Source organism: Prionailurus viverrinus, chromosome A1 (assembly GCF_022837055.1).
Source record: "Prionailurus viverrinus isolate Anna chromosome A1, UM_Priviv_1.0, whole genome shotgun sequence".
Classification (NCBI taxonomy): Eukaryota; Metazoa; Chordata; class Mammalia; order Carnivora; family Felidae; genus Prionailurus; species Prionailurus viverrinus.
In genome coordinates this window covers 15,763,655-15,791,298 of record NC_062561.1, presented here as the reverse complement: position 1 = coordinate 15,791,298, position 27,644 = coordinate 15,763,655, and the positions used below count along the sequence as shown (strand labels likewise).

General features: G+C 38.9%; 3 protein-coding genes across 24 annotated transcripts in view; 2 read left to right on the top strand and 1 right to left on the bottom strand.

Annotated features, from left to right (window-relative positions):
• SUPT20H (SPT20 homolog, SAGA complex component) overlaps nucleotides 1-7,144 on the top strand; it is a 43,722-nt gene extending 36,578 nt beyond the window's left edge. For 16 of the 20 annotated variants that reach the window (XM_047852203.1, XM_047852113.1, XM_047852123.1 and 13 more), the window contains 3 exons: nucleotides 4,208-4,313; nucleotides 5,776-5,879; nucleotides 6,639-7,144. In XM_047852203.1, coding sequence (XP_047708159.1) covers nucleotides 4,208-4,313; nucleotides 5,776-5,879; nucleotides 6,639-6,776 — 348 coding nt within the window. In that variant the 3' untranslated portion in view covers nucleotides 6,777-7,144. The remainder of the gene's footprint in view (nucleotides 1-4,207; nucleotides 4,314-5,775; nucleotides 5,880-6,638) is intronic. The other 4 variants (XM_047852251.1, XM_047852220.1, XM_047852244.1 and 1 more) reach the window with 1 other exon arrangement.
• EXOSC8 (exosome component 8) lies at nucleotides 7,056-14,294 on the bottom strand. Its single transcript, XM_047852263.1, has 11 exons — nucleotides 14,129-14,294; nucleotides 12,997-13,033; nucleotides 12,764-12,827; nucleotides 11,723-11,796; nucleotides 10,528-10,573; nucleotides 9,712-9,817; nucleotides 9,582-9,627; nucleotides 8,815-8,911; nucleotides 8,414-8,534; nucleotides 7,849-7,955; nucleotides 7,056-7,272 (listed from the first exon to the last, which is right to left on the bottom strand). Exons 1-11 carry the CDS (start codon nucleotides 14,143-14,145, stop codon nucleotides 7,157-7,159), a joined length of 831 nt encoding a protein of 276 aa, XP_047708219.1. The 5' UTR covers nucleotides 14,146-14,294; the 3' UTR covers nucleotides 7,056-7,156.
• A 1,125-nt stretch (nucleotides 14,295-15,419) lies between these two features.
• ALG5 (ALG5 dolichyl-phosphate beta-glucosyltransferase) overlaps nucleotides 15,420-27,644 on the top strand; it is a 43,113-nt gene continuing 30,888 nt past the window's right edge. The window contains exons 1-5 of one of the 3 annotated variants that reach the window (XM_047864109.1): nucleotides 15,420-15,657; nucleotides 19,522-19,693; nucleotides 20,084-20,130; nucleotides 22,404-22,472; nucleotides 23,794-23,886. In XM_047864109.1, coding sequence (XP_047720065.1) covers nucleotides 15,592-15,657; nucleotides 19,522-19,693; nucleotides 20,084-20,130; nucleotides 22,404-22,472; nucleotides 23,794-23,886 — 447 coding nt within the window. In that variant the 5' untranslated portion in view covers nucleotides 15,420-15,591. Of the gene's footprint in view, nucleotides 15,658-19,521; nucleotides 19,694-20,083; nucleotides 20,131-22,403; nucleotides 22,473-23,793; nucleotides 23,887-27,644 lie in introns of those variants that run through there. The other 2 variants (XM_047864093.1, XM_047864100.1) reach the window with 2 other exon arrangements.

Sequence of the window (27,644 nt, the reverse complement as noted above, 5' to 3'; positions counted from 1 at the left end):
CCTATTTCAAATCCTCTTTCTGCTCCTATTGCCCATGCACTTTTGCCCAGTCATCAATCTTCTGTGTACAGTATTTTTTGTCTCTGTTGGAATAGAGATGTCCCTATTGTTATGAAGCTTAGGGCAGAGGGAAGAGACACACAAATAAATATTTATATGTTGTTAAACAGAATGAGATTGAATAATAGCTGCAGTAAGTTAAATTAGGAGAAACTACATGTTTTTCTGAACCTTTGCTGTACTTTGGAATGATCTGGGAACTAAAAATACTGATTTTTGGGTCCTACCGCCCCAGTTTTCTCTTCGTGCACAAAGATTCCCCAGTCAAGTCTTGGTTGGGTAAAAAGCTCATCCTCTAATAGACTCTCAGGAAGGGCACATTCAAAACAATTTTTCTTTATTCTTTAACTCATGAAGGATTACTTGGCTGGATAGAAAAATTGATTTGCATTTGTTTTTTAATTGTGACAAAATACACGTAATACATAATTTGCTGTTTTCAGTCATTTTAAATGCACATCTTTAGTGTTAAGTATACTTATATTGTCACGCACCAGTCTCCAGAGTATTTTCATCTTGCAAAACTGAACCTCTGTGTCCATTAGACAATAATTCCCTAATTCCCTTCCCGAGTCCTGACAACTACTTTCTGTTTCTCCGTGTTTGACTGCTGTAGACAGTATTTGTCTTTCGGTGACTGGCTTATTTCACTACTGTCAGGTCCTCCAGGTTCATCCGTGTTTTAGTGTGTCAGAATTTCTGTACTTTTTAAGGCTGAATAATATTCCATTGTGGAATTCCATTGTGGATATTCCATAGATCTCGAGATATCTGTACACACCCACACACACATTTTGTTTCTTCCATCTGTCAGTGGACACATGAATTGCTTCCATCATTTGGCGGTGATAAATACTGCTGTGAACATGGGTGTACAAATAGCTCTTCAAGTCCCTGCTTTCGGTTCTTGTGGATAATCCCCAGGATTAGGATTTTTAATTTTTGAGGGACCTGCACACTGTTTTCCATAAGGCTATACGATTTTATATTCTCCACAGCAGTGCACAAAGTTTGTTTCTCCACATTCTAACAGGTTTCAACACTTGTTATTTTCTGGGCTTTTTTAAAATAGTAGCCATCCTAATAGATATGAGGTAATCTCTCCTTGTGGTTTGTGTTTCCCTAATGATTAGTGCTATTGAACATCTTTTCATGTATTGCTCTCATCATTTATATATCTTCTTTGGAGAAATGTTTACTCAGCTCCTTTCGCCCATTTTTTAAATCAGGTTTTTTGGGGGTTTTGTTGTTCGTGAGTTACAGAAATTCTTATTAATCCTTTATCAAGTATATAATTTGCACATACTTTCTTCTACTCCATGGGTCGCTTTTTCACTCTTTTGATTGTCTTTTGATGCCCAGAAGTGTTTAATTTTGATTTGGTCCCCATTACCTATTTTTACTTTTGCTGCTTGTGCTTTTGGTATGTCATATTGAAATCTTTGCCAGATCAAGTGTTGTGAAGCTTTTAAGTTTTCTTCTGAGAGTTCTATAGTTTTAATTTGTTGAAAATGCTGCCCACTGTTCACTTGCTTTGTAGGTTTTTGGAAAGTCTGGCACTAGTTACAATTACCTTGCTGTTTGTTGTAAGTTAACTGCAGAATATTGCCTAGAAACCCTGAAAATTTGTTTTTATGTTTAAAGTCTGAAACTGTCAGAATTTATCTTTCCATTCTTTCCTATGGGCCCTTTTAATGTGTATCTTTAGGTCTTTATTTCTGGAATAATTTCCTGCATTGTAGTTTTAATTTGCTCCTTTTTTTCCTAGTTTCTTAAGGTAGGAGCTTAGATTATTGAGTTGCAGCCTGTCTTTTCTAAAATAAACAGTGTTATAAATTTCTTTCTCCAGTAGTGTTTGAGCTGCTTTCCAGAAATTTTGATGTATGTGCTTTCATTTTCATTCATCAGAGTATTCTCTAATGTCCCTCATGAATTCTTTGTTAAGTCCATGGGTTGTTTAGATGTGTGCAATTTGATTTCCACATATTTGAGAATTTTCCAGATAACTTTCTGTAATTGCTTCCTATTTTAATTCCATTGTGTTGCAAAAACATGTATTTTTCAGTTCTCTCAAGTTTTTTGAGTTTTTCTTTTTGATGATCTTGTGGTTTTTGTCTTACAGTTCTGTTTAACACTGTAGGGTGTTTTTAGGAGAAGTTGTGCTAGTTGGGTGGAAGTTTTGGGGAGTTATATTTGGGGAGTTTTCCTTTGTTTTAGGATAGATTTGTTATAGAAGTAATGTAATCTGTTTTTCTTATTCATTTCATGAGCAGAGTTCCAAGTTCAAGAGGGTCCTCTTCTGTCAGTTCTGTGCTCTTCTGTGCAGTATCTAGGGAAGTCCCTTGAAGATAAATGTCTTAACAACGTTTTTGAAGTGTTTGAATTAATGTTGTTTACGAAAATGTTATTTCAAACACTATTTTTGGTGGTACCAAAGTCTTTCAGAACAAAAGTTTTTAGTTTTGGTGATGTCTGAGTTATCAGTTTATTTCTTTTATAGACTATGCTTTATGTATTATGTCTAGGAATGCCTCACCCCACCCTAGACCCCAAAGATTTTCTCCTGTGTTGTCTTCTAACACCTTTATAACTTTTCATTTAAATCTGTGATCCATTTCCAGTCAATTTTTGTGTCAGGTATAAGACTTAGGTCCACATTGGTGGGGGGCAAAGAGGGAACATTGTCCAATTTCTACAGCACTGTTTGTTGAAAACGCCATCTTCATAGGTTTACTTTTGCACCTGTGTAAAGATGTATTTGCATGGCTCTTTATGTTCTCTATTCTTTTCCACTTATCTATGTTTCTGTCCCTGTGCTGGTACCACACTGTCTTGATCTGTGTAAGCTATATGGGAAATCTTAAAATCAGGCAAAGGTTTTCCTCCTATTTTGTTTTTCAAAATTGCTTAGCTATTCCAGATCTTTTGCCTTTACGTACAAATTTTATTTAAAAAAAAAATTTTTTTTTAACGTTTATTTATTTTTGAGACAGAGAGAGACAGAGCATGAACGGGGGAGGGTCAGAGAGAGAGGGAGACACAGAATCTGAAACAGGCTCAAGGCTCTGAGTGCGGGGCTCGAACTCATGGACCGCGAGATCATGACCTGAGCCGAAGTCAGACGCTTAACCGACTGAGCCACCCAGACGCCCCTACGTACAAATTTTAGAATCATCCTGTCTATAGATAAGGGGTGGGGGGGCAGGGGAGAAAAAATGGGATTTTTAAAGAAATTGAATTTAAACCCATACGTCAGTTTGAGAGTGACTTTACTATCTTTACTGTGTGAATTTTCTAGTCCATGAACATGGAACTGTCTCTACCTAAGCCAAAATCAGCTACCTTTCAGCATATAAGTCCTATATATGTTTTGCAGATTTATACCAAAGTGGGTTTTTGTTTTTCTTTTTTTGAGTTGTAAATGGTAGGTACTTCTTTAAATTTCAGGTTTCCACATGTTCACTAATAGTATATAAAATTTATTTTTGTATGTTGATCTTATATTCTGAAATCTTACTGAACTAACTCATTTATTAGTTTTAGGAGCTTTTTTGTAGATTCTTTATGATTTTCCTTTTAGATAGTCATGCCATTTGCAAATAAAGACAGTTTTCTTTTTTTGTCTCTTTATTTCCTTTTTTCATTGTTATCATTAGAAATTCTGGTACTTAAAAAAAGGAAAGAAAGAAATTCTAGAACTACATTGCAAAGAGTTTTAAGCTTTAAAAAATAGTTTCGATGAAGCTTTATAGAAAGCTTAGGAATTATTAATACAGCATCAAACAAACCAATAAAGAATCAATTCTGGGAAATTAGGTTGTTTTCTTTTTTTTTTTTTTTTTTTTTTTTTTTGCTTTCAAAATATGACGACATACTGGAGTGCCAGTAGTAAGACAGCATGTGACTCTTGATCTTTGGGTTATGATGTCATGCCCCATATTGGGCATAGAGCTTATTTGAAAATTAAAAAGAAATAGCACATCTTTATTCTTGCTAATTCTAAATATGTTTGAAATTTTTTTTATGTTATTCTTTTTACAAGATGTAGTCTTAATGTTGGTATTTTTTCTCATACAAGAAAAAAAATTTTTCACTGATTCAAATTGTTTTTCTTTCTGTACAAGTCATGTATCATTTTTTAATTCAGGGTTCTGAACAAGGTTCTACCAGTCAAGAACAGGCCTTATCTGCTCAGCACGCTGCTGTTATTAACCTTGCTGGAGTAGGAAGTTTCATGCAGTCACAGGCAGCTGGTTGGTATCTTCATACCTTCATATGTTGAATTTACTAAAAATAACTGATCACTTAGGGATCTCACTCAGTATTTTAATTTTCCTTCTGTTACAAGCAGTGACTGGGGAAAAAATATATTCTATTTAATGCATGAACTATTAAGTCAATTGATAGCCGTCTGAGTTTTTTTTAATTTGACAGTTGATTAAAAGTATTTTTACCAACATACATTAACAGCAGTTGTGTTTTACTCACATTACAGTTTGTTAGCAGAATTTTATACAGTTACCCAACTTACTAGGAAGCTACCAAAGCTATTAAGTCTTTAGTTCTTCTGAGTTATTATTGAGACTGCATTTTTCTCGATTGCATAATCTTTTGAGTCATTTTGGTAGCTTGCAATTGCGTGAATTAAGACTTAATGGTCAGAAATAACTTTATAAGCCACTTTTACCATCAGTTAAAAAAAAAAAGTTGAGATTATCCTAAATAACTGTTCACCACTTCTGGCAATAAATGGTGAACCAAAGATTTACCTCTAATGAAAATATCTTGTCACTTAAAGACAGTAATTATAACTTTGCATTTAATTAAAATCATGAAGCCACATGTGTAAGTAACCTATGATAGAGTTTGAGTATTGAGTAAATGAACATACCATCAACATTTCGAATTGTCACTGGGCTCACTGTCCTATCTATATACAACTCCCAGTGTCTGAATTTAGAGTAAGCAAGGTCTTACATAATGTCCTATTTACAGCTGGTGAATTTCCAGATGGAAATTTGTGACCATAAACCTTTTAGCACCCAAGTTATAAATTTCCTAAAATGGCTGTCGTATACATTATTGGAAAGAATCTAGGCTGAAAAATCATGGGAATGTTTGTAGCGTTAGCCCTGCAAATGATTACTTTTGATTACATTTTGGCCTGGAATTTCATCTGTACATTGAGAGGGTTGAACTGATTACTCTGGCCCCACTCAGCTTGGAAAGAAATGGAATAATGAATGCAGTCTCAGTTAATCACCATTGTTAGTAGTGTAGTCCAAACTCATTGCAGCATCTTTTGTTTAAAGCACTGGTCCACCAGTTTCATCAGACTAGTAGATTGGACTTCTCCCACCCCTTTTCCTACTTCACTGACCATATTTTAAAGTACATACTGTATTTTGCATTTTACAAGAAAGCCTTCTCAACAAAATAGCACTAATATCAAATTTCATTGAAATTTAAGAGGGATACAGTGCTTTGTCACATGGGCACTCCCTTCCCTTTCATATCCAGGAGATTTTATAATCAGTGGTACCCTCAACTAACAGGAGACTATACTAAATTTATTCTGAAATGTCTGTGATTTGATACTTAAGATTAATCATACTGATAACTTTTCTATTATTTCATTTTCTGTGTTGTCCTTTTCTAACCCTGGTAGCCTTCAAACTTTTTGACTGGCCTGCTTTCCCCTTCTCCTCTCTGTAGTGTTGTCTCAGCTTGGCTCTGCCGAGAACAGACCTGAGCAAAGCCTTCCTCAGCAGAGATTCCAGCTCTCCTCTGCCTTTCAACAGCAGCAGCAACAGATACAAGTAATCCAGCAACTTCACTCTGATTACATTTTTAAAGATACTCTGCTCCAAAAGTACCTTAACATACCTTTAGTTTTATTTTACTGTCTTTTAAGACTATAAGGTAGTAGATAAATAATTTAGCAAATTTTACTTGAAAGTCTGACATTTTAGCTAGTCAACTTGGAGCACGGAACATAATTTGTACATTTAAGCCATACTCTTCCTAATTTAAAATCTCTCATGAAGTGCTGGTGGCACAATAACCTACATTTTGTAGTTTCCAGTAGATTTTGAAACAGACAGCTGTTAAGTGCCAAAGGTTAACTTTTTGATACTGTACTGCAGAAAAAGGCAAGTATACCAGTGTTCCTGTTAGTAAATGTCATACCTGTTTTAGGAAAATGTTATTCCAGGATTGTAGGAAGTCAGCGTATTATAGTTGATTCTCTGATATGCAGGGTGGTTTTATATTGCTATAAACTATCCTACAACAAAATAGTGTAACTGAAGTTGCTGAGTTACTACAATATAGACTGGCGGGGCAAAGTAACAGAAATATTTTTAAAGTTTACCAAGAACCATTTTTAAAGCCCTCAGCAGGCTTCTGTGCCACTGGTGCTGTTTGACTGTGCATTGTCTCAGTGTGGTATAGTCCCTTTTCGTTATCTTGGTGCTTTCTCCCTTTCAGTTTTGTTGTTTTCATCTCTCAGGAAAAGCACCTTTCCATACCTGCCTACATTTAACGTAACTTGACTTTTTTCTCCCTCCCTTCTGCAGCAGTTGCGATTCTTGCAGCATCAAATGGCTATGGCAGCAGCAGCAGCACAAACAGCTCAGCTACATCGTCATCGGCATACAGGCAGCCAGTCAAAAAGTAAAATGAAGAGAGGCACGCCAACCACTCCAAAATTCTGAGTCTTGCTTTTTTTTCTTTTTTAAAACCATTAAGAGCATTGAATCAAAAGGATTCTGAGTTTCTACTTCATTTTTTGGTTTTGTTTTTTTAAATGTCAGTATTTTACATTGCTAGATGTACAAACTTTATACAGAAGCACAACCCTAGCATTTTTAAGTAAAAACAGGGAGATGGTTTAATGAACCATTAGGGTTGGTTTGCCTAAGTTACTGCTTTTTAAAAATGGTTTCACTGTACATAATACATGTGGAAGTGACCTAAGAAATACTAGAAACATCTTTCAGAAGAATGTAGTTTGATATTTATTTAGTATAAAAGGTTTGTGCACAGTGTAACAAATACAGTTTTTACAAATCCGTTTTGAAAATGTGGTGGTGGTTTATTTGGGTTTCATACTCTTAATTACTTCATCCATTAGCTTTTTTACTTCTTTGTGTCTGGTAACTGCTCGGCTCATACAGTCCTGAAGTTTAGCTCCAGTCAGCCCACTTCCACCTGAAAAATTGTTGTGCCAACACTTTTAAGATGTTTTACTTATAAAAAATCAATATCAAGTTATAAAACAAAAAATTCAATAATGCAAGCCAGTGAGACTGTCTTAAGATTTGAGGTTTTGTTTTAACAAGACCTGCAAATGATTCTGATGCATACCTTAAGAACCATGGTAGACATATATATAGAAATGTAAGGAATTTGAGATAACCAAGAAACCACAGTAATTTGTATTAGCAAACAACAAAACATTCCATTTGGCCCTCTCTAATACAAAGAAGCTCACATTGAGTTTTTACTTTACATGTTAAAGGACTGAATGGGGGGCGCGTGGAGCACCTGGGTGACTCAGTTGGTTAAGCATCCTTAACCAACTTCAGTTCAGGTCATGATCTCATGGTTCATGAGTTTGAGCCCCGCCCCACATTGGGGCTCTGTGTGCTGACAGCTCAGAGCCTGGAGCCTGCTTGGGATTCTGTGTTTCCCTCTCTCTCTACCCCTCCTCCACTTGCACTCTGTCTCTCAAAAATAAACATAAAAAAAAAAAAAAAATTAAAGGACTGAATGGAAGGAACATACCTGGTTTGTGAAGACAACATAGTTTGCCTTCCTCATCCATTACTACTGTTAAGGTTCCTGTTGCCAGATGTTCCTCCTCTCCAGTAGGGTCAACTATGAGCAGAGTGCTATTTAAAAAAAAAAAAAAGTATAAATTATCAATCCACGGAACAAATTTCATTTGCAAAGAATAAAATCACTACTTGCCTTTTAGCTTAGGTATTAATGTCAAATACAAACACTAGAAGAACTGTTAGGAAACCAGAAAAGTTAATAGCAACCTAATATTCTACTACTTGTTAGAATCTTTAATACCCGTAGTAAATACAGAAGGTAGCCTAAGGTAAATCTGTGAAATAATTGAAGGTTAATTACACAGGAATAAGGAAATCGAGGAACAGGTAGGGAGAGCTGAAAGTGTAAGTGTTAGCTGATAATTCTGCAGGGACAACAGCTATAAATCTAGGTGTCCAAGGCAAACTAGGATGTATGGTCAGCTTAGGCACTTCCTGAAAAGTTAGAAAGCTGAGTAACAGTCCATAATTACCTTGAATACACAATATTTTTAGACATTTGATTAACTTACTCATCAAATACAGCAAAAGAAGTTGCAACTGGATGAGTTCTAATATTCAAGTAACTTTTCTTCTTTAAATTAACTTCTGCTAAGGCAGTTTCTTCATTTATAGTCACTTCTGGTAGCTGTACTAGAAAAGGCAAATATGTGAAGTAAATCACTGTAGTTTAATAAATACAGCTTTCTATGCTTTGTTAATTCACTTTTCCCTCATTAAGTTGTCTAGAAATATTCTTTTTAAAAAAATTATCTTAGGATAATTAAGGTAAATTTAGTGGATATAAACATGGTTTTTAATTTAGAAACATCACTAAATTTTAACAAAAAACCTTTAAAAAGTTTATTGATAACGTTTAACAGAATATCCTGATATATAAAAAGGAATATTCCCTTTTATTAAAGTTGCTTACCATTTTTTAAAGCTGCTAACAAAGCAAATGTACAGGCATCCAAGATGTTCCCATCATAGTCCAGGCAAATGATATCACAGTACAGAACCCAAGAAAGCTAAAACAGAGTTTACAGAGTGTAAATTACAGCCTTCCGGTGGTTAGAACATGGTATTTCAACCTAAAACCACACAGAACCCTTGGGTAGACCAGCATGGCTCGAAGTACACAACCAGTAACCAAACATAGTAGACAGGTCTGGTAAAAGCTGGCATTTAACTATCAAGCTGTCAGGTAACAACATCTACATTTCCATCAAGGGCTACAGAAACAAATTAGCAGATGAAGGAAATGCTTTTGAAAGTTCCAAATGAAACCCAAAATGTACTTTCCCACAAATACAAAAAGCCTCTACATCCTACTCAACTTAGTTCTAACTTTTAAACAGACTTAAAATTTATAGTGTAGATTTACCCTAAACACGTTGGCTGATCAGATATTAATACTCTATATGGAATAAACAGTGGACTAATTATGTGTTAAAAGTTACCTCAGCTCAAAAAGTAGCTCGCAATCAGGTAATAAATTGTCGATTTTTTTTTTTTTTTATAAACCACATAGTTTATTTAGATGTTACAGAGTAAGCCTGATTTTTTTTTAAGCTTAATTCCAGCTTAAGACATTCATATCTGAGGCCACTGTGGTCTACTATTTTAATTCCCCTGTTCTCTTCCCACAAAAAACAATTCAGAATTAATAAAACCTCATAGCTTCTTTATTCATCTTACCTTTCCTGGAGAAATGCATAAGTCCTCTTTGTGAATTATCTGTGAACTTGATTTAATAATAAAGTACAATAAATTAAAGGTCAACAATTATCTGAAAATGAATGACAGTCAAATGTTATAATGATCTTACTTTTCAATGACATCTGCAATGAACTGGCTAGCCACTTGGGCCTCTTCTCCAGGAGGTCCAGACCGAAATCTCGACGAACACAGAGGTGGTAGATCCACATTAGGAACTGAAAGAAACACTGCAGCTATGAACTAAACTTCACCTCTGGTTTATGGAAGTTTTAAAGACATTATTAATCCACTGCAAAGGTGACGGTGGTCAAAGCTAGGATTGGCCAAGTGGAAAACACTGTAACACATCATTTCGTTTTTGGTCTAAGATTCTTAGGCTTAGATAAAATAAAATTTACATTTTCCAACTTTTTTTCTCACACAAATAATACCAAAAAAATACAAAGCATCTATTAAGGCCTCAATCATCCTAAATCCTTCAGAAAAATATTTTTAACAAAATACTTCAATCTGTAACAGTACATAGCACTCTACTCATTACCCAGCTGCCTGCATTTTTAAAATGTTGGTTCCTACCATAAAAAACATGGTCGAAGGCAAGAAGAAAATTGCATAGTGGTATAAATGAATCTTTATGGAAACATAAACGTTTGTAATTGCAACTCTCCTAAGATTTTTATTTTCTTGGTTGACATCTGAATATATAAACAACTGATCATAGTTGAAAATTTTACAGAATTCTCTATCTTGCTATTAGGCTATCTTCTAAATACAGAAAACTTTTCAGCAATGTCTGCTTCATTTCTATGTATTTTTGAATCATAAATTTTCTTCAGCTCAACTACTAGGACTTAACATTAGCATTAAGATCAGAATTAAATGTGTTAGAGTATTTGTATTAAAATTACAAAACCATTTAACTTACCAACATATCCTTTATCAGGGGCATCTGTTGGTGGTGCTGCAAATTCCTATAGAAGCAAACACACTTCCTATGAAAGATGCTACTGAAATTGTGAAGACAGTTTAGCAATCACTTGGAGAACCCTTCAGCAAAGACCACCTTAGCTAGTTAACTACAAGAGCATCTACTATGCTTTGGGAGTCATCAGGCTACATGGACACTGGAGCCAATCCTCACATTAGGTCTACAATATCAAAAAGCAGGATGACATAGCTGCCTACACTCTAGTGCTACCAAAATTACCTGGGCTCAAAATAATAATAATAATATAATAATAATAATAATAATAATAATAAAATTACCTGGGCTCTTTATAAATACATATTGAGTTTCTGCACCACCCTCTTCCAATCATTTAGTAACCAAAAACTCAACAGTGCAGTATACTGGAAAAAGTACATGCTTTGGAGTCGAAGTTATATCTAAGCTCTAGTTATGATATGTCCCTGGACAAGTCACTGAACCTCATATAAATGATTGTTTATCATTTATGATTGTTCATGATTGTTCTCAAATGATTGTTCTCATGATTAAACTGGTAATTTTGTAATAAAGCACCTAATTTAAGGTGCCTGGAACACAACAGGTACTCAGTAAATAGTAGCTCTTACTCCCTCAAACTTTTGAGCAATTTCAATTTGCACAGATTAAACGGCTAACAGGAGGTCACCAAAAATCCCTTTCTCGACCAAATTCTTAAAAACTTAAAAGCAGTGAGGATTTAAAAAACTGTTTCATTTTAGAGGTGCCTGCATGGCTCAGTGGATTAAGCATCTGGCTCTTGATCTCAGCTCAGGTCGTGATCTCATGGTTCATGGGTCTAAGCCCCACATCAGGCTCTGTGCTCACAGCGGAGAGCCTGCTTGGGATTCTGTCTGTCCCTCTCTCTCTCTGCCCCTCCCCCACTCATTCTCTCTCTCCCTCTCTCTCAAAATAAATTTCAAAAAATAGTTTCATTTCAGTCCATCTGACAAATGTTCATAAAAGTCATTAGACTTTCAGTATTATCAAAGGTGAAAGCTCTTGGAAAATGAAAAATACTAAAAAACTGACAGCTGACTGCCTAATCAACAGAATTATCAGTGTAAATTACAATCTAACAAGTATATGAAGCTAATTTGGTAATTCAAATCTCAGTAAGATATATCAAACCTACCGCCTTAATTCCACAAATTACTGTAGTATTTCCCAGCTTCACTAAAGCAGAACCATCTGCAGTACTAATTGAACCTGGAAAGATAAGCAAAATGAAAGAGTTCACAGAAAGTTTTCCTTTTCTACATATAATTTTTCTTGCTATGTATCTCAGTTTCTTATTAAAATGTATTCATACCTCAAGCCCTTTTTAAGTAATGTAACTATTTAAAATTACTGTTTTAGGAATTATTCACCTGTCCTTGAATTTGAGTTAACCATTTCGTTCAGTCACAGAACTGTTGTACAGATAAAAACCTCCTAACACAAAATAATAGGATTCCCTTAGATATAGAATTTGGCTGAAATACTGTTTAAATGGCTCTGACTAAAACTTAGGAATGTCAGACAGGTTAAACTGGAAAATTCTGTGTTTGCAACAGAAAGTTTAGTAAGTATAAGACATACGAGAAAACCATGTCTTGTGGGGCATCTGGGTCACTCAGTAGGTTAAGCATCAGATTCCTGGTCTCGGCTCTGGTCAATCTCATGAGATGTTGAGCCCCACATCTGGCTCTGTGCTGACAGCACCTGACAAGGCAGAGTCTGCTTGGGGTTCTCTCTCTCCCTCTCTCTCTGCCCCTCCTGACTCTCTCTCTCCGACATTAAAAAGAAGAGAAAAAAGAAAACAGGGCACCTGAGTGGCTCAGTCGGTTGAGCACTGGACTTCAGCTCAGGTCATGATCTCGTGGTTGGTGAGTTCAAGCCCCACACTGGGCTCTGTGCTGACAGCCTGGAGCCTGCTTGAGATTCTGAGTCTCCCTCTCCCTCTACCCCTCCCCTGCTCACACTCTGTCTCTCTCTCTGTCTCAAAAATAAACATTTTAACAAAGAAAGAAAACCATGTCTTGGAGATTTTGAAGGAAGGAAAACTTCAAATTTTAAAAAGATCAATTGAGACGATAGTTTAAAAAAAAAACTTTACAAATAAAAATACTAGCATAAAAAAAAACACAAGAAAAATACTGAAGCAACTTCATTCTGAGAACTGAAAATACCTCACCTATGTTCACAGTTGTGGTTCTGAATTCACCAAGTTCTCTTCCATCTGGACGGCAGTTCTCTTTCTAAATAAACACATTTACATGAAAGGAGATTACGTCTACATTTGTATTTTACACACACCAGGGAAAACACATTAAGCCTCATTAATTCATATAAGTCAATTTCCAAAGAGGCACCTGATACTGTTCTCAAAAGATACAATACAACCTGTACAAAACCACCTTTACTCACCAGAAATCTCCTGTAATACTCCAGGGGTTCCACAGTTCTGAAACATGGAATCATATATCGAGGTAAGTTAATGAATTTTAACATAAATCCCGAAACTGGCAAAGATCTTAATGTGATCATGCAGCATAAATCTCCCCAGTTTGTAACTAAGTTTCTTTCATGAATTCTGATGTTTACTTTGCCAGCTAGGACTCTTCCCGTAGCAATCACACCCAACTGCTGTCCTTAACTGTACCTTAAACAATCACAGGTTGGAGCCCAAAACCTTTGGACATCTTTAATACATCCAGCTGTTAAAATATTAGTAATGACAGTTTCGCTCCGAAGCATAAGAAAAAAAAAGTATTCGCACTATCCTGTAACTGAAATTTAGCATGTTCTTCAATTATGACTAGGCAATAATGAAATGAATAATGAATTATGCCTTCATTAAAATATTAGTGCCTGCAACTTTAACAACCAGAGATTAAATGTTTTCGTTTTACTTTGGAGTTGTCGAAGGTTGTGTGCCAACTCGTTACTTTGAAATTCCAGTTGTTACTATACTCCCCACTACATCTTGTTTAAGAAAGTTAATTTCGAAAAGCATATATTTATCACTCTATCAAGAACTCAGAGTTTATACAAATAGAAAGAAAACTGTGTCAACATAATTGTTTTCCTTTGGAATCGTCTATATCTTATCCATTTAAAAACTTGACTCTGAGGACAACAATCTACAGGCTTCACCACACTGGCACAAAAGAGGCTTAAGTAAAACCTTCCGAACAAGGCACAGTCTTTAGAAATCAATCAGGGAGAGGGAGAATAGGGTGGTATGTGGTTCTGATACAACACTTTTTAAAAGATTTATGACGGTGTCTGGTGGGGCCGCGCGTCCGCTACACAAGCGCTTGCAGCCGATACTGAACTCTGTACACAGTCCCTTCCATCTCCCCTCTCACTGCGGGAAAGCCCGCTTTCCCTTCACTACGACCACCTCCAGGTCCTTCCGCCCGTCGCCTGCTTCCGTTAGAAAAAGGAGTGGGAAAATGGCAGGGTGGCCTCCAGGTGAAAAAATCCCAGCGAAGGGTTAAAGGAAGCCTCCATCCGCCAGGGTACAAACACGCGCCCGCGGGCCGCCGACACTCACTTGAACCCGGCCGCCATCTTCCCGCCCGCGCGCGTGCGCCTGCGCAGAGCAACGCCGCGCCTCGCGACCGCTCGCCTACACCGCCTCCAAACTTTCGACAAGGACGCCTGCGCTCTCGTCCCACTGCCTGAGACGCAGCCGGCTTGGCGCGGCGCGGGTGGTTCTCGGCCCAGCTTGCTTCGACCTTCTCTGTCCCGGCAACGCCCCTAGGCTTCTTCTTTCCCTTGGACGCGTTTTGACGAATCTGCCATCAGAGAAGATGAGAGTGTATCTTTCTAGAAACAGTCTGGTAGTTCAAGAGTTTAAGAGAAAACCGATCCTACTGCCAGGAATTGAGTATTAAGAGTGGAGCATTATTCCAGAGTGTCTGTGTCCTTTTCCCGCCTCCGTCTTAGGCTGGGCCCTGGGCTTGCCCCCTCCCAAGCAAAGGGCTCCCGGCTCTAGTTACTGGAGAATTACATAAACTTTCTGTGCACTCACTATCCGCACCAGGTTATACTTTTGCAGGTCCCGGGAGTAGGCTCCAAAGGAGTGGCTTGTGTTGCGGCTCAAAACCTCCCCCTCCCTCCTAGGTAGGGTTGCCGGACAGGGTACAAGACATCCGATTAAATTGGAATGTCAGATAAACAAAGAGAAAATGTTTTTCTTAAATATAATTCACTGTCAAATTGGCTAACGTACAGTGTGTATACCCCAAACAATACATGCTATTAGTTGTTACCAGGGGCTGTGGGGGAGCAAAGAATGTTTTAGAAATAGATGGCGGTGATGGATGCAGAAAATTGCGAATATAATTAGTAACACTAGTGTACACTTAAATTCGTTAAAACGACAAATTTTATGTTGTATCAGTTTTTTAAATTGTTTTTAATGTTTTATTTTTGAGACAGAGAGAGACAGAGCGTGAGCAGGGGAGGGGCAGAGAAAGAGCGAGACACAGAATCCGAAGCAGGCTCCAGGCTCTGAGCTGTCAGCACAAGGCCCGATGTGGGGCTCGAACTCACAAACCGGGAGATCATGACCTGAGCCGAAGTCGGACGCTCAACCGACTGAGCCACCCAGGTGCCCCTATGTTGTATCAGTTTTTAAAAACTCGTGTAATATACCGAAAAAATTTTTAATGGGTGGGTTGTATGGTGTGCGAATTATATTTTAACAAGTCTGTAAAAAAAAAAAAAACTGTTCATTGCTTATCTGAAACTCAAACTCAAGTTAGTGGACATCCTGCATTTTTACTTGCTGATTTTGTCCACCATACTGTGGAACAGAGGGCCCGCCTCCACAGCTGACCCGGGCTCCCAAGAACTACATGTTCTTCTCCTCGCCTTGCCGCGAGAGGGCGCTGTGGGCGGCGGGCGCCAGGCCTGCGCGGCCCCTCTGCCGGCTGGAGGCGGGGCTGCACCGGGGCTCTTCCGCGTGTGTGTAGGTACTTGGTAGGGCGGGCGGCGACCTGGGCATGGAGGATGCTTTCGCTGGTGCTGCAGCTGGCGGTGCTCGGCGTGGCGCTGGCGGCCGCAGCCTTGATACTGGTGAGGAGAGGGATGGGGGATCGCCGCGGGCCCAGGCTCACTGCTGTCTTAGAGACTCGGCCGGCACGCATCTCCTCTGCATTGCCCAGTCTTCGCCGGGTCCCTTTCCACCAGGCTTCCCGCAAATCTTGACCCGAGGATTCCTTCTCCTAGAATTCTACACACCCTTTCTTCCGTATTTATTTTTGTTTTGCAGCTTTACCTCCCTCTATGCCCGGAGTCTTGTACGCTTATTCACTGGGGGTCGTGCTTACCAGTCTCCATTTGCCCCCTGGTCCCTGGACCTCTGTCCACCTGTCCTATCTGTCCCGACCTCTCCAAGACCCCCCACCCCCACCCCCGGGCCTGCAGCCTATGCAGTTCTGGCTCCACCCAGGAAGGTCTTGAGCCCCCAGGAGGTGTGTGCTCTCTAGACTCACCCTTTTCCTGATGTTAAACAGAAAGTGGTGACAGCGCACCGCCGAGAGCCATCTGTTACAGATTGGAATAAATTCGTGGATCAAGAAGACCCAGGAGGGACACAGTAAGACGAAGACACACAGGCGTGGTGTTACCATGTGTCTGGGAGTCGTTACGTCCCATTATTGAACACCCTAAATTCGCTGCCTCGGAATGAGGCTATACAATAGAATTCAAACTCGTGTTTTCTCTGCTCTTATTGTGGAAACAGAAACGTTGTATAAACACTTGCTGATCCATAACTAATAGTCAATTTGCCAAGTGACCTTTCCCTCATATAATTTGGAATGAACCTGCCATCCAGTTAGTAAATGGAGTTTACTCCAGTACACTTCCAGGAGTAAAAGGAAGTTTCAGCTTCCTTGACACTCATATTAGCCCTCTAGATAGCACTGCTAGGAAGGCCATTCTTCCACCTTGCTAGGTTTGCAAACTCACGGTTTAGAAACAATAGAGAAAAAGCCATGTGTCCTGACTACTTTGGTGATTTGTGTCTGAGTGAGAAAGGGGTGTTCTTCCATAGTGGAGATTCTGGGTTTTTTTCGGGGTTTGGAGCAAGTCAGGGTTTCAGTGGGGCAAATTTTGACAGAATCCGGGATTGAATCGTCTTGTTAAATCTGTCTGTTGCACAGAGTTAAATGAGTCCGTTATGAGGGTATACTGGAAGTATTTGATCCCACTGGCTTGAAGTGATTATAAGAACTACCATTTATTGAGGACATAATATGTTGGGTATTGTATTCAGCGTTTAACAGGGGGCATCCCTTGTGATCTTTAAAACAATGCTGACATAAATGTTATTATCATTAGCTTTATTTGATGAGGAAGCAGATTGAGATTGAGAGATTTCACATATGAAAATGTCACACAGCTAGTGGAACTTCATTTTTTTTTTAATGCCAGAGCAGGAAATTATAAAAGAAAAAAAAAAAAGCAACTAGTTTCATATATATCCACCTTCCAGACATTTCCTCACCCCACTTTTCTGAATTATTTTGAAGCAAATCTAAGACATAACCTCTATCTGTAAATCCCCAGCATTTATCTCTAAAGACAAGATTCCCTTTTTAAAAATATAATCATAATAAAGTTATGGGTTTTTTTTTTTTTAAGTTTATTTATTTTGAGAAAGAGAGTACAAGCAGGGGAGAGCCAGAGAGAAAGACTGGGAGAGAGAATCCCAAACAGACTCCCCACTGACAGTGCAGAGTTTGATGCGGGGCTTGAACTCAGGAACCATGAGATCATGACCTGAGCTGAAAACAAGAGTCAGATGCTTAACTGACTGAGCCACCCAGGTGCCCCGTGTTATCATGGATGTTTAAAAATTTTAACCATTATTAAGTGATTTCAAATATCCCATCTGTTCAAATGCCTCATGTATGTTTTAGTATAGTCTTTTTGTTCCATTGAGCATTAACATACACTTAGCACTCAATTGATACGTCTCAAGTATCTTAATCTGTAACAGTTTGTCTTGCATTTTTGTTTTTGTTTTTCCTTGTCTTTAATAAGTAGTCGTTTGTCCTGTAGAGTTTCCAACAATCTGAATTATACTGATTGCATCCCCTTGGTGATTGTTAACATCTTACTCTGTCTCCTGGATTTCCTATTAACTGGTAGTAATATTTAGATATGTAATCAAATGCATGTTTGAGCTTTTTAATCAAAAAAGGCATGTGATTGATGCTGAATACTTCCTCTTGTATCATACCAGAAGGCTTGTTATATCTAATTTTTTCTGGTGTTGAGAGGATCCAGGAGTTCAATTTTGTTAGCCTGACCGACCAATCATAAAGTTTGTCAACCTAAATCCATTATTTCTCTGGGGGTTGCAAGGTGGAATATTCTAATTGTTATCATTCCTTTTTCGTGTATTATATAATGAATTCTATAATGAATTCTATAATGAAATTCTATAATGAAAAAAAAATTCATTCTCAGCCATTCAGTTACTCTGACATATCTTTCACTTATAAAAGGTAAGACAAAAGGCAGAATTTTCAAAATAATGACGTGATTCTGTGGCATCTTACAGAGAGCATTGATTACTTTTGTTAGGAAATTGAATTTAGAAATCACATTCTGGACACTGGGGTGCAGAATAGGAACTTTCTTTTTTCAGGGAGAGAGAGAGAGAGTGCGTGTGCATGTGAATAGGGGAACGGGGGAAGGGTGGGTGGGGGGGACAGAAGATCCAAAGTGGGGTCTGTAATGACAGCAGAGAGCCAGATGCAAGGCTGGAACTCAAGAACCATGAGATCATGACGTGAGCTGAAGTCGGACACTTAACCCACTGAGTCACCCAGACACCCCCAGAACAGGAACTCTTAACCACTAGTCGGGATACTGCCTCCATGCTCCTACTAATCAGAACAAGTTCAATTTCAGTATGTACCCAATGGAATATTATAAATGGTCACCACATTAAAAATGAGTAGCATTCCAAATATTTGTGGATTGACTGCTTTAAAAGCAGGAAGTGTACCAGTAGAAACAGTGTTACAAAGAATGGTTATTTACAGGGCTCGCTCCCAAATAAAAATGGAAGGGAGCTATAAAATGTTAGTAGTGCATGGTGACAGAGCTTACAAGTTTGATACTTTATTTAAAAAAATATATATATTCTTTTTTTTTAATTTTGTAATGTTCATTTTTGAGAGAGAGAGAGCAAGCGAGTGGAGGAGGGGCAGAGAGAGAGAGAGAGGGAGACACAGAATTCGAAGCAGGCTTCAGGCTCTGAGCTGTCAGCAGAGAGTCCAATGTGGGGCTTGAACTCACAAACAGTGAGATCATGACCTGAGCTGAAGTTGGATGCTCAACCAACTGAGCCACCCAGGCACCCCAAAAAATAATGTATTCTGAGTTCAAATCTAGGATAAGTGCCAAGAATATATTCTTAAGCATTACTGGCCCCTACCATGGGGGTGGAGGGGTCGTTTCTTCAAAACCTTGCTTGATTTGGTCCTAGATGGGAGGTCTGGCCTTATTCCACACATTCTGCCTGTACTGTGAACTTACCTTCTGTCACATACAGGCTCCAAGTAGGAATCAGACCTAACTATGTGCTTGCCAGGGGATTGGAGGTTCAGGGCATCATAGATTGCACTTCTAGTGACTGTTCCCTATTAGATCTAGGACAATGGAGTCCTGGGGATGACAGGTCAGAAGAGACAAAGAGCCTCCTAAGGCATTATTAGTACCTTACCAGTTGAAGAAAGGAAAATAACCGGTGCATAAGTAAGGGATTTGAATTTTGGTGTCATCTCTAGACCATTGTTAATGGACTAAAAACTGAGAGTAAATATTCCACCAAACAAAAAAAATCATGTAAAAGATGTGTTCTCATATAACAAATCGAAAAAAAATGTCAACATAATTTCTTGTTAATATACCTGCTTTTAGATTTCCTTTGTTGCATTTATAACTGCTACAAAAATGCCACATCTCCATCAATATGAAGAAGAGAAGTTCTTCTTAAATGCCAGAGGACAGAAGGAAACTTTGCCCAGCATATGGGACTCACCTACCAAGCAACTCTCTGTTGTTGTGCCTTCATACAATGAAGAAAAACGGTGTAAGCCCGATTTCATTTTTTTGGTCATTTGGGAAGAAAAGGAAATTTAAAGTATGACCTTTATTGTCTTTGCCAGAACATTAACAGATGTGGGCTGTGGTGAGTGCATAGTTAGTAGATGTAGTTCAGAAGAGGGGAAACGAGTAATAGCTGCAGAGGATAGGGTCAGCATCAGAAGTGGTAGGACTGAAGTATTCTAGAGACTAGAGTAGCTAGATGTGAACAGCAGGCCTTCCAGATGGGAACGGCCACTGGAGGAAAGTCCCAGAGGAGCCTATTAGACTATTCAGACTTTTTCCATATGTAAACTGAGTGTTCTGAGGCTTGGTAAATCATTTTCAAAACCAATTTTTCATGTATATATATATATATTTTTTTTTTTTCTTTAAGTGCCTGTAATGATGGATGAAGCGCTGGGCTATCTAGAGGAGAGACAGGTATCATGTTTTCTCTTTCAATATGATGTCTCCAATTAAAACCAGACTAGATCACCAACTTGTAGATCCTGGCTAGACCCACGGTAAGAGGCAGTGCCGGCTATGGCCGGGGCCGTCAAGGTCACAGGGCCTCCCGTGCTCAGCTTGTTGCCTGCCATGGGCTGTCAGCGAGCAAGCCCGGCACGTGGCTCACTGCCTCCAGCAGCAGGTGGGTGAACCCAGAACAAACTGGAAAGCTGACATTACTTATGTACCCTCCCACCCACTTTTATCTTCTTGCCTGATGGTACATTTAAAGTTGAATGTGGATCTTGAGAAACTTAACAGATGGCCATGGGGGAAGGGAGGGGAAAAAATAGTTACAAACAGAGAGGGAGGGAGGCAAACCATAAGAGACTCTTAAATACTGAGAACAAACTGAGGGTGGATGGGGGTGGGGGAGAGGGGAAGTGGGTGATGGGCACTGAGGAGGGCACCTGTTGCGATGAGCACTGGGTGTTGTATGGAAACCGATTTTACAATATATTTTTTTTTTTTTTAACTTTTTTTTTTTTTTTTTCAACGTTTATTTATTTTTGGGACAGAGAGAGACAGAGCATGAACGGGGGAGGGGCAGAGAGAGAGGGAGACACAGAATCGGAAACAGGCTCCAGGCTCTGAGCCCTCAGCCCAGAGCCCGACGCGGGGCTCGAACTCACGGACCACGAGATCGTGACCTGGCTGAAGTCGGACGCTTAACCGACTGCGCCACCCAGGCGCCCCTACAATATATTTTTAAAAATAATAAAAATAAAAAATAAAACAGCCAAAAAATAAAAATAGAAAGATTGAGTACATCTGCAGACTCTGTGGCAGCACAGTGCTGTTTTTACTTTTGTGACTTTTTAAAAAGACATTTATTTGAAAAAGGCTTATAATTAGAATGAAATTATTTTTGTTTTTCTTTATTATGCAGAGGAGTTCCCCTTATTTATTTTCTCTTCTTTCCCTGAATAAAGAGAAGAAAAGTAATACGTGCCCTTGTTTAATAGCATCAGCTGTTGTTGGAATCTCCTTAGAGACTTTAAGGAAACAAATGGGTTTTGTGGCTGGTTCTTTTTTTTTTTTTTTTTTTTTTTTTAAGAAAATTCCTTGTTTTGATTTACATTGGTTTTATGTTTTCTTTCTAAAAGGAACATAGAAGATTCATTGAAAGAGAGGAGGACATGTTGAAAAATTAAATTTAAAGAAAAGAAGGAGAGAGGGGCGCTTGACTGGCTCAGTCAGTGAAGTGTGCAAATCTTGATCTTGGAGTTGTGAGTTTGAACCCCATGTTGGGTGTAGAGATTACTTAAAAAAAAAGAAGGAAAAAGGGAGAGAATGGAGCCCTTATTAAATGTGTGGCTTCTGCCTCTTCTATTACAGGTGTTCTTTACACCAACCACATAGACTGGGTGTGGGGGTTTTTTGTTTGTTTGTTTTTTAAATGAGAAAACAGGCCAAAATGTAACTTGCCCAAGGTCATAGGTTGTAGCCTGTCTCCAAAGTGCTCAGCGCAGCAAGCACGTGGCTGCTCCCACCAGTTTGGTGCAGGGGGACCAGGGCAAGAGCAGGACTCACGGACACTCAGTCAGTGTTTGCTCTCTGCTCTTGCCCAGCATCTCTCTTCCTTTTGGTTCTTGGACTTTTTATTTTATGTGACTTGTGCCCTTACATATCACTCTATAACAACTATTATTTATAACCTTCAAGGACAGCTAAACTATTTTATTGTGGTAGGATTTGGTTAAACTAAATAAATGTCCAGGATTTATATTCCTAGCCTACAGGAAATTGGGAGAAATAGCTACTCAAGTAAACTTAGAGAAAGAAATGAAAGAGCTTGCATCTTGGGTTAGAGGACACGAGAAGTGAGGAAGAAACCCATGAGTTAGTAAGGATTTTTAGCTATTCTTGCCTCCCTCCCCAGCCAAACAAAAGCCAAGCAAATTCATTGCAAATAGCAACATGTTACATAGGATGCCCCTGCCAGTACTTGGGAACGGCAAATAGCAGAAGTGCAGCGTGAGGCAGGAGTGACGGGCATCTCTGGGAGTCTCTGCTGTGACAGTTGTCTGTTTTTGCTTATTTTTGACTTATGTAACCCCACTGGGTTTAGAGTAAGGATGTATTCTCCAGAGGGAACAAAGACTGAAAAAAAACCAAACAGTTGTTATTTAAACTCTTTGCAATCTTATCAGAATTCTTGATGGCATTTATGCCAAATTGAGGTATTTTATCTTTGCTTCTTGCAGAAGCAAGATCCCACGTTCACGTATGAGGTGATAGTAGTTGATGATGGCAGCAAAGACCAAACTTCAAAGGTAAGTAAACTTGCTTTTAGGATTGCCAGTGGATAGAAATGTAGAATAATTTAACAAATGTAAAGTCTTTTTTCCGGTTATCAGAGAGTGCTAAAGCTGTGCCAGCACTCTCTGTTGTTACAGTGTGGGTAGTCAAAAAAGCAGAGAGGTTTCACCTATGGAAAGCTGGAAGATAAACCTGCTGTTCTACCACTCCATAAGACCAGGGAAGCTTTGAAGATCATCACATTGGGAGAAAATATGTACAACAACAATTCACCTTGGCCACTGGGACCCTTCTTTGCCTACCAATATATGGTTCCTTTTTTCTTAAGCATCATTTTTTTTCTTTATACTCCACCTTGCCTTACAGTTTCTAAGCAGTCATGCAAATAGGAAGATGCCTTCATATCTGGCGGTGGGTGTCAGATATGTCCTTTGGCATACCTCTATCTGGATTTACCCACAGGAGGTAACAAGTATCTTAGAGTATTATCCTCTCTCATTCCTGCATTCTTAGACCTATAGCTCCTAAGCTGCTAAAAAAAAAACCTAAAAGCTGGTCTGCCAGGAGGGCAAACAGCAGATGAGAATAACTTCACACTCTCTATGGAGATGAGGGTCAAAAGGAGAAGGTGTTGGGGCACCTGGCTGGCTCAGTTGGTAGAACATGTGACTCTTGATCTCAGGGTCATGAGTTCAAGCCCCATATTGGGCATGGAGCTTACTTAAAAAAATGAGGGGGAGGGCTGTTGATGAAGATAGGTAATATAGAAAGGCGATGTGGAAAAGCAAAGGGCATGGACCATACTACAATGGGTTGATGACTAAATGAGTGATGAAGAGATGTGTGTAGCAAATACAGATCACTGTTTCACGGCTTTGATTGTAAATCAAAAAATAATGGCAGTTGAGTGAAAAGATTTGGGGGAAATATTCCAGGATATGAGCAACTTCTGTGGGGAATAAGATCAGTTGCTGACATGTAAGTAAGTCATTAAGCAGTAAGTGGCAGGGTCAGGGGGAGGATCACAAGTGTGTACCAGTCGATCAACGCATGGGTTTTATTTTCTCAAGCAGCTCATTAGCATAAATAAAGGGGTCAAAATAAGAGACAGCCACTGCCTCTTCTGTTGTTGCCTCTGCAGGAAGGTGAATTGCGACTTCAACCTAGTGGGTTGAAGGAATTCAACAACTCTGGACCACTAAAATGTACAGTGTGTATAATCTAGTCAGAAGAACAGTGTAACGGAAATAGCAGTATTTAAGCCAAACTCAGAAACCTGGTTTACTGTCTTAGAATCCAAGTTGATATTATTCTGACTTTTATATAATTTGGCAGGTAGCTTTTAAATATTGCCAGAAATACGGAAGCGACAAAGTACGAGTGATCACGCTGGTGAAGAATCGTGGGAAAGGCGGAGCTATTAGGATGGTAATACATAGTTTCAGCATTTTAATCTAAAACGTAAACATTTTTTAATAAATTCTTTTGCAGACTAATATGTTTGTTTTCTACAGCTGTCTAATTGAATACCACCATTTCAGGTTAGTGGTGAATTAGTTTTAACAAGAACTTCATATACTTATCTATATATAATGTGATCAAATCTTAAAAATCATGCCATATCTATGATATACTGGGTAATTCAGGAGAATAGGTGTATCTTAATCAAAATTTATAATGTTATCATCTGCCTCTGTGTGTCTTTAATACAGTCACCAGATAATAAGAGTATATGATTTTTTTGCAGTTTATAAAATGCTTTTACATATTAAGGTTTACCTATATGAAGACACTGTGCTTAACATGGTACCTGAACTAAGATAAATCTGATGTGGGTCTATCTTGATGAAATTGGCAGTCTGCTAGAAAAGATGATTATACTGATGAGAGGTACACGTGATGTGTTATAGAAATTCCAAAAAGGATAGGTTACTTTCAGCTGAGGCATGTCAGGTAGAAGTCAAGATACTCTGAAGAAAGACCACAAGTCAAGATATGTGGAAGAAAATCCAAATAGTGTCTTAAATGATTTAGAGGTTTATTTTATTTTGCCCCCCCCCCCCAAAAAGAACTCTAAGTACAAGCAGTCCAGGGCTTATTCAGCAACCCCACTGTGTCATCAGAAACTCTGCCTCCTAACTTTTCACTCCCTTTTTCCTCATTCACACAAGGTGACTCCTGGAGTACCTGGGAGCCATTACATCCACATTCCAGATAAGAAGGAGAGCGGCAGAGGGCAAAAGACATATGCTGGCTGGTTTGCCCCCTTTTGGGGAACTTTCCTAGAAGCTCCACCTAAAAATTTACTTAATTGTCATTGGCCAGAACAGTGTCCCAAGTGCACCCCTATTTCCAAGGAAGGCTGAGAAATGTTTTTTCCTCACATTTTCATTCCTGACCTGATGAGACATCCATTAGTAAAACAGAAGGAAAGAATAGATTTTGAGTAGGTAACTATCAGTCTCAAGCACATGTCAAGCAAAGTTGACAAAGGAGATACCACTGAAGCCAAGCCTCCAGCAATGGTGAAAACTGGCTTCCACCTGGTTATTCCACTCGACTGGTCATTTTCAGCTGGACGGTAAATTAGCCACTTCAACATAATTATCACATTTAACCCTCCTCATATTGTCTCATGAGTTAGGTCCTACTTTTCAATTACGTAGTTGAGGGAAGTGACACATAGTAAAGCAACTTACTCAAGATCACATGGTTATTAATAGTCAGAATGAAGATTTAGATTAGGTTAGTACCTGAAATCCATGCTCGTAACCTAATATCTCTGTTAGTGTGTGGGAAATGTTGAGAGAAGAGCAGCAAGACAGAATTCAGAACTCTTGGAATACATACTAGGAACAGTGAGCTTGCTCTGACTAGGTCATAAGCCATGCAAAGAGGAGAAAAAGAAAATAGGTTTGGTGTAATATCATGGTGGCCTTTAAATCCATCCATTCACTTATTAGAGATACTTAGATGAAAGACCACCATCCTATCCTTAAAGATACCATACTTTAATAGTGTTGTAACACTGTAATAGAATGGCGCCACTTTCCAGCTGGGAGGAACAGCAGCAGAGACTTCCCATAGGAGGTAAATTCTGCACAGAATCTTCAAGGAAGACTAGAAATTCTATCCAGGCAAAAGTTGGGGCAGGGAGCTTGCAGAGGAGGGACATGACCAAAGGAATGAGAGAAAGCGCTACAATCACGAACTGCTAGTGGTACATGTGGGTTGACTTTATAGGAGTAAGTTCAAGGGGGTAGGTGGGTTCATATCCTGAACTTTTAGGGTAGGGACTTTTAGGCTTTCACCTTTGACAGAGTGACAGTAGCCAGCACGGTAGTGTAAGCAAGGTACAAGTGGATTGTTAATTTGGATTATGATGGTGGTGCAGCATCAGAAGAAGAGAGACCAATATGGTAGGGGTGGAGGGCAAAAATGAGGTAGAATTGTATCAGGTGATCAGGGAGAGGAATAAGTTACCTAAGACCTTGGAGGAGGCCAAGGAGAAGGAGAATGCCATAGAAGGAATGAAACACTGGAGAAGGAGCTGATTTAAAAGACAACTTTGAGTTTGAGCCATATTAAGGTTGAGATACCATGTAGTGGTATCCAGAATAGCCTGGTAGAGAAGATGTGAGTGAGTAATCCACATGCATCAGATGATAGTTGAACCCATTAAGTTGGCAAGGAAGAAGGTATAGAGAAAAAGGACAGCTGGAAACCAAGCCTTGGGGAAATGCAGCTCATGAGGAAGAACATTGCAAGCAGTGAGAAGGGATAGGGCGTGATTGAATGGACAGGAATGGGAAGTACTAGGATAGACTACCTTTTCAAGAAGTTTGGTGGTGAAGTGAAGGCCATTGTTGGTAGAGTGGAGAATAGCCAGCATTGAAGAACCTCCTTTAAAAAATAAAATAATATGGGTGTTTTTGTGGCTGAGTTGGTTGAGTGTCTGACTCTTAACTTCTGCTCAGGTCATGATCCCAGGATCATGAGATCAAGTCCTGTGTTAAGCTCTGTGCCGAGCGTAGAGCCTGCTTGAGATTCTCTCTCTCTGTCTCTCTCTCTCTGTCTCTCTCTCTGTCTCTCTCTCTCTCTCTCTCTCTCTCTCTCTCTCCCCCTCTGTCTGTCTCCCTCTCCCTCTCCCCCCTCCTTCCCTCCTCCCCCCCTCTCTCCCTCACTCTCTCTCTCCTTCTCTCCCCGCCTCCCTTTCCCCCCCTGCTCCCCCACCTCTCTCCCCTGGTCATGCTCTCTCTCTTTCTCTAAAATAAAAATTTTTTAAAAAGATAAAATAATAAAGTGGACTAAACAAGATTTAAAGCCAAAGACATTTTCCATAATGTTAAATAATTACCTCCAGTTCACCCTTAACATGTATTGCTGAAATAGTCCTTTGTTGTTTTTTTTTTCAGTTTTTTTTTTGTCCAGATGTTAAACAAAACATTTTTATTCTGCCTTTTCACCTGCATTCTTTTTTTTTTTTTTTTTTTTTTTTGAGAGAGAGCGAGAGAGAAAAAAGAGAGTGCGAGCAGGGAAGAGGGGCAGAAGGAGAGGGAGAGAGAGAGGGAGAGAATCTTAAGCAGGCTCTACACTTAGCACAGAGCCTGACTCAGAGCTCGGTCCCACAACCCAGGAATCATGACCTAAGCAGAAATCAAGAGTGGGATGCTCAAAAGACTCAACTACCCAAGCCCCCTCACCTGTATTCTAACTGATATGACTAAAAAAAAATTACAGAAACTAATTAGTGGGCTTATCCCATAGAATAAATGATCAAAGTTTTGTCTACATTTGTATATATCTTATCTATATTCACATACTGTTAAGTAATATCAGAAGCTATATTTCTCCTGTATCAAGCCATACATATATTTATACTTAAGAAACAATGAATTCACTCAAATGGACCATGAATTAAGAGTTGATGTGTAGTTTGTTTCCATGTGAAATGTACACTGATAGAGCCATATTTTGCACAAAAGGCCAATTGATTCAGTATTGAGAGGCATAATTTTGCTAAGTGTCAGATGATTCAAATAACATAAAATAGTATTTGGATATATCCATGCTTCCCAAATTTTAGTGACATTCCATATTTCTTTGTTCAACAATTAATTTAAACTGCTTTAGATTCCATAATAAAGAATACTGGGGTGCCTGGGTGGCTCAGTCTGTTAAGCCTC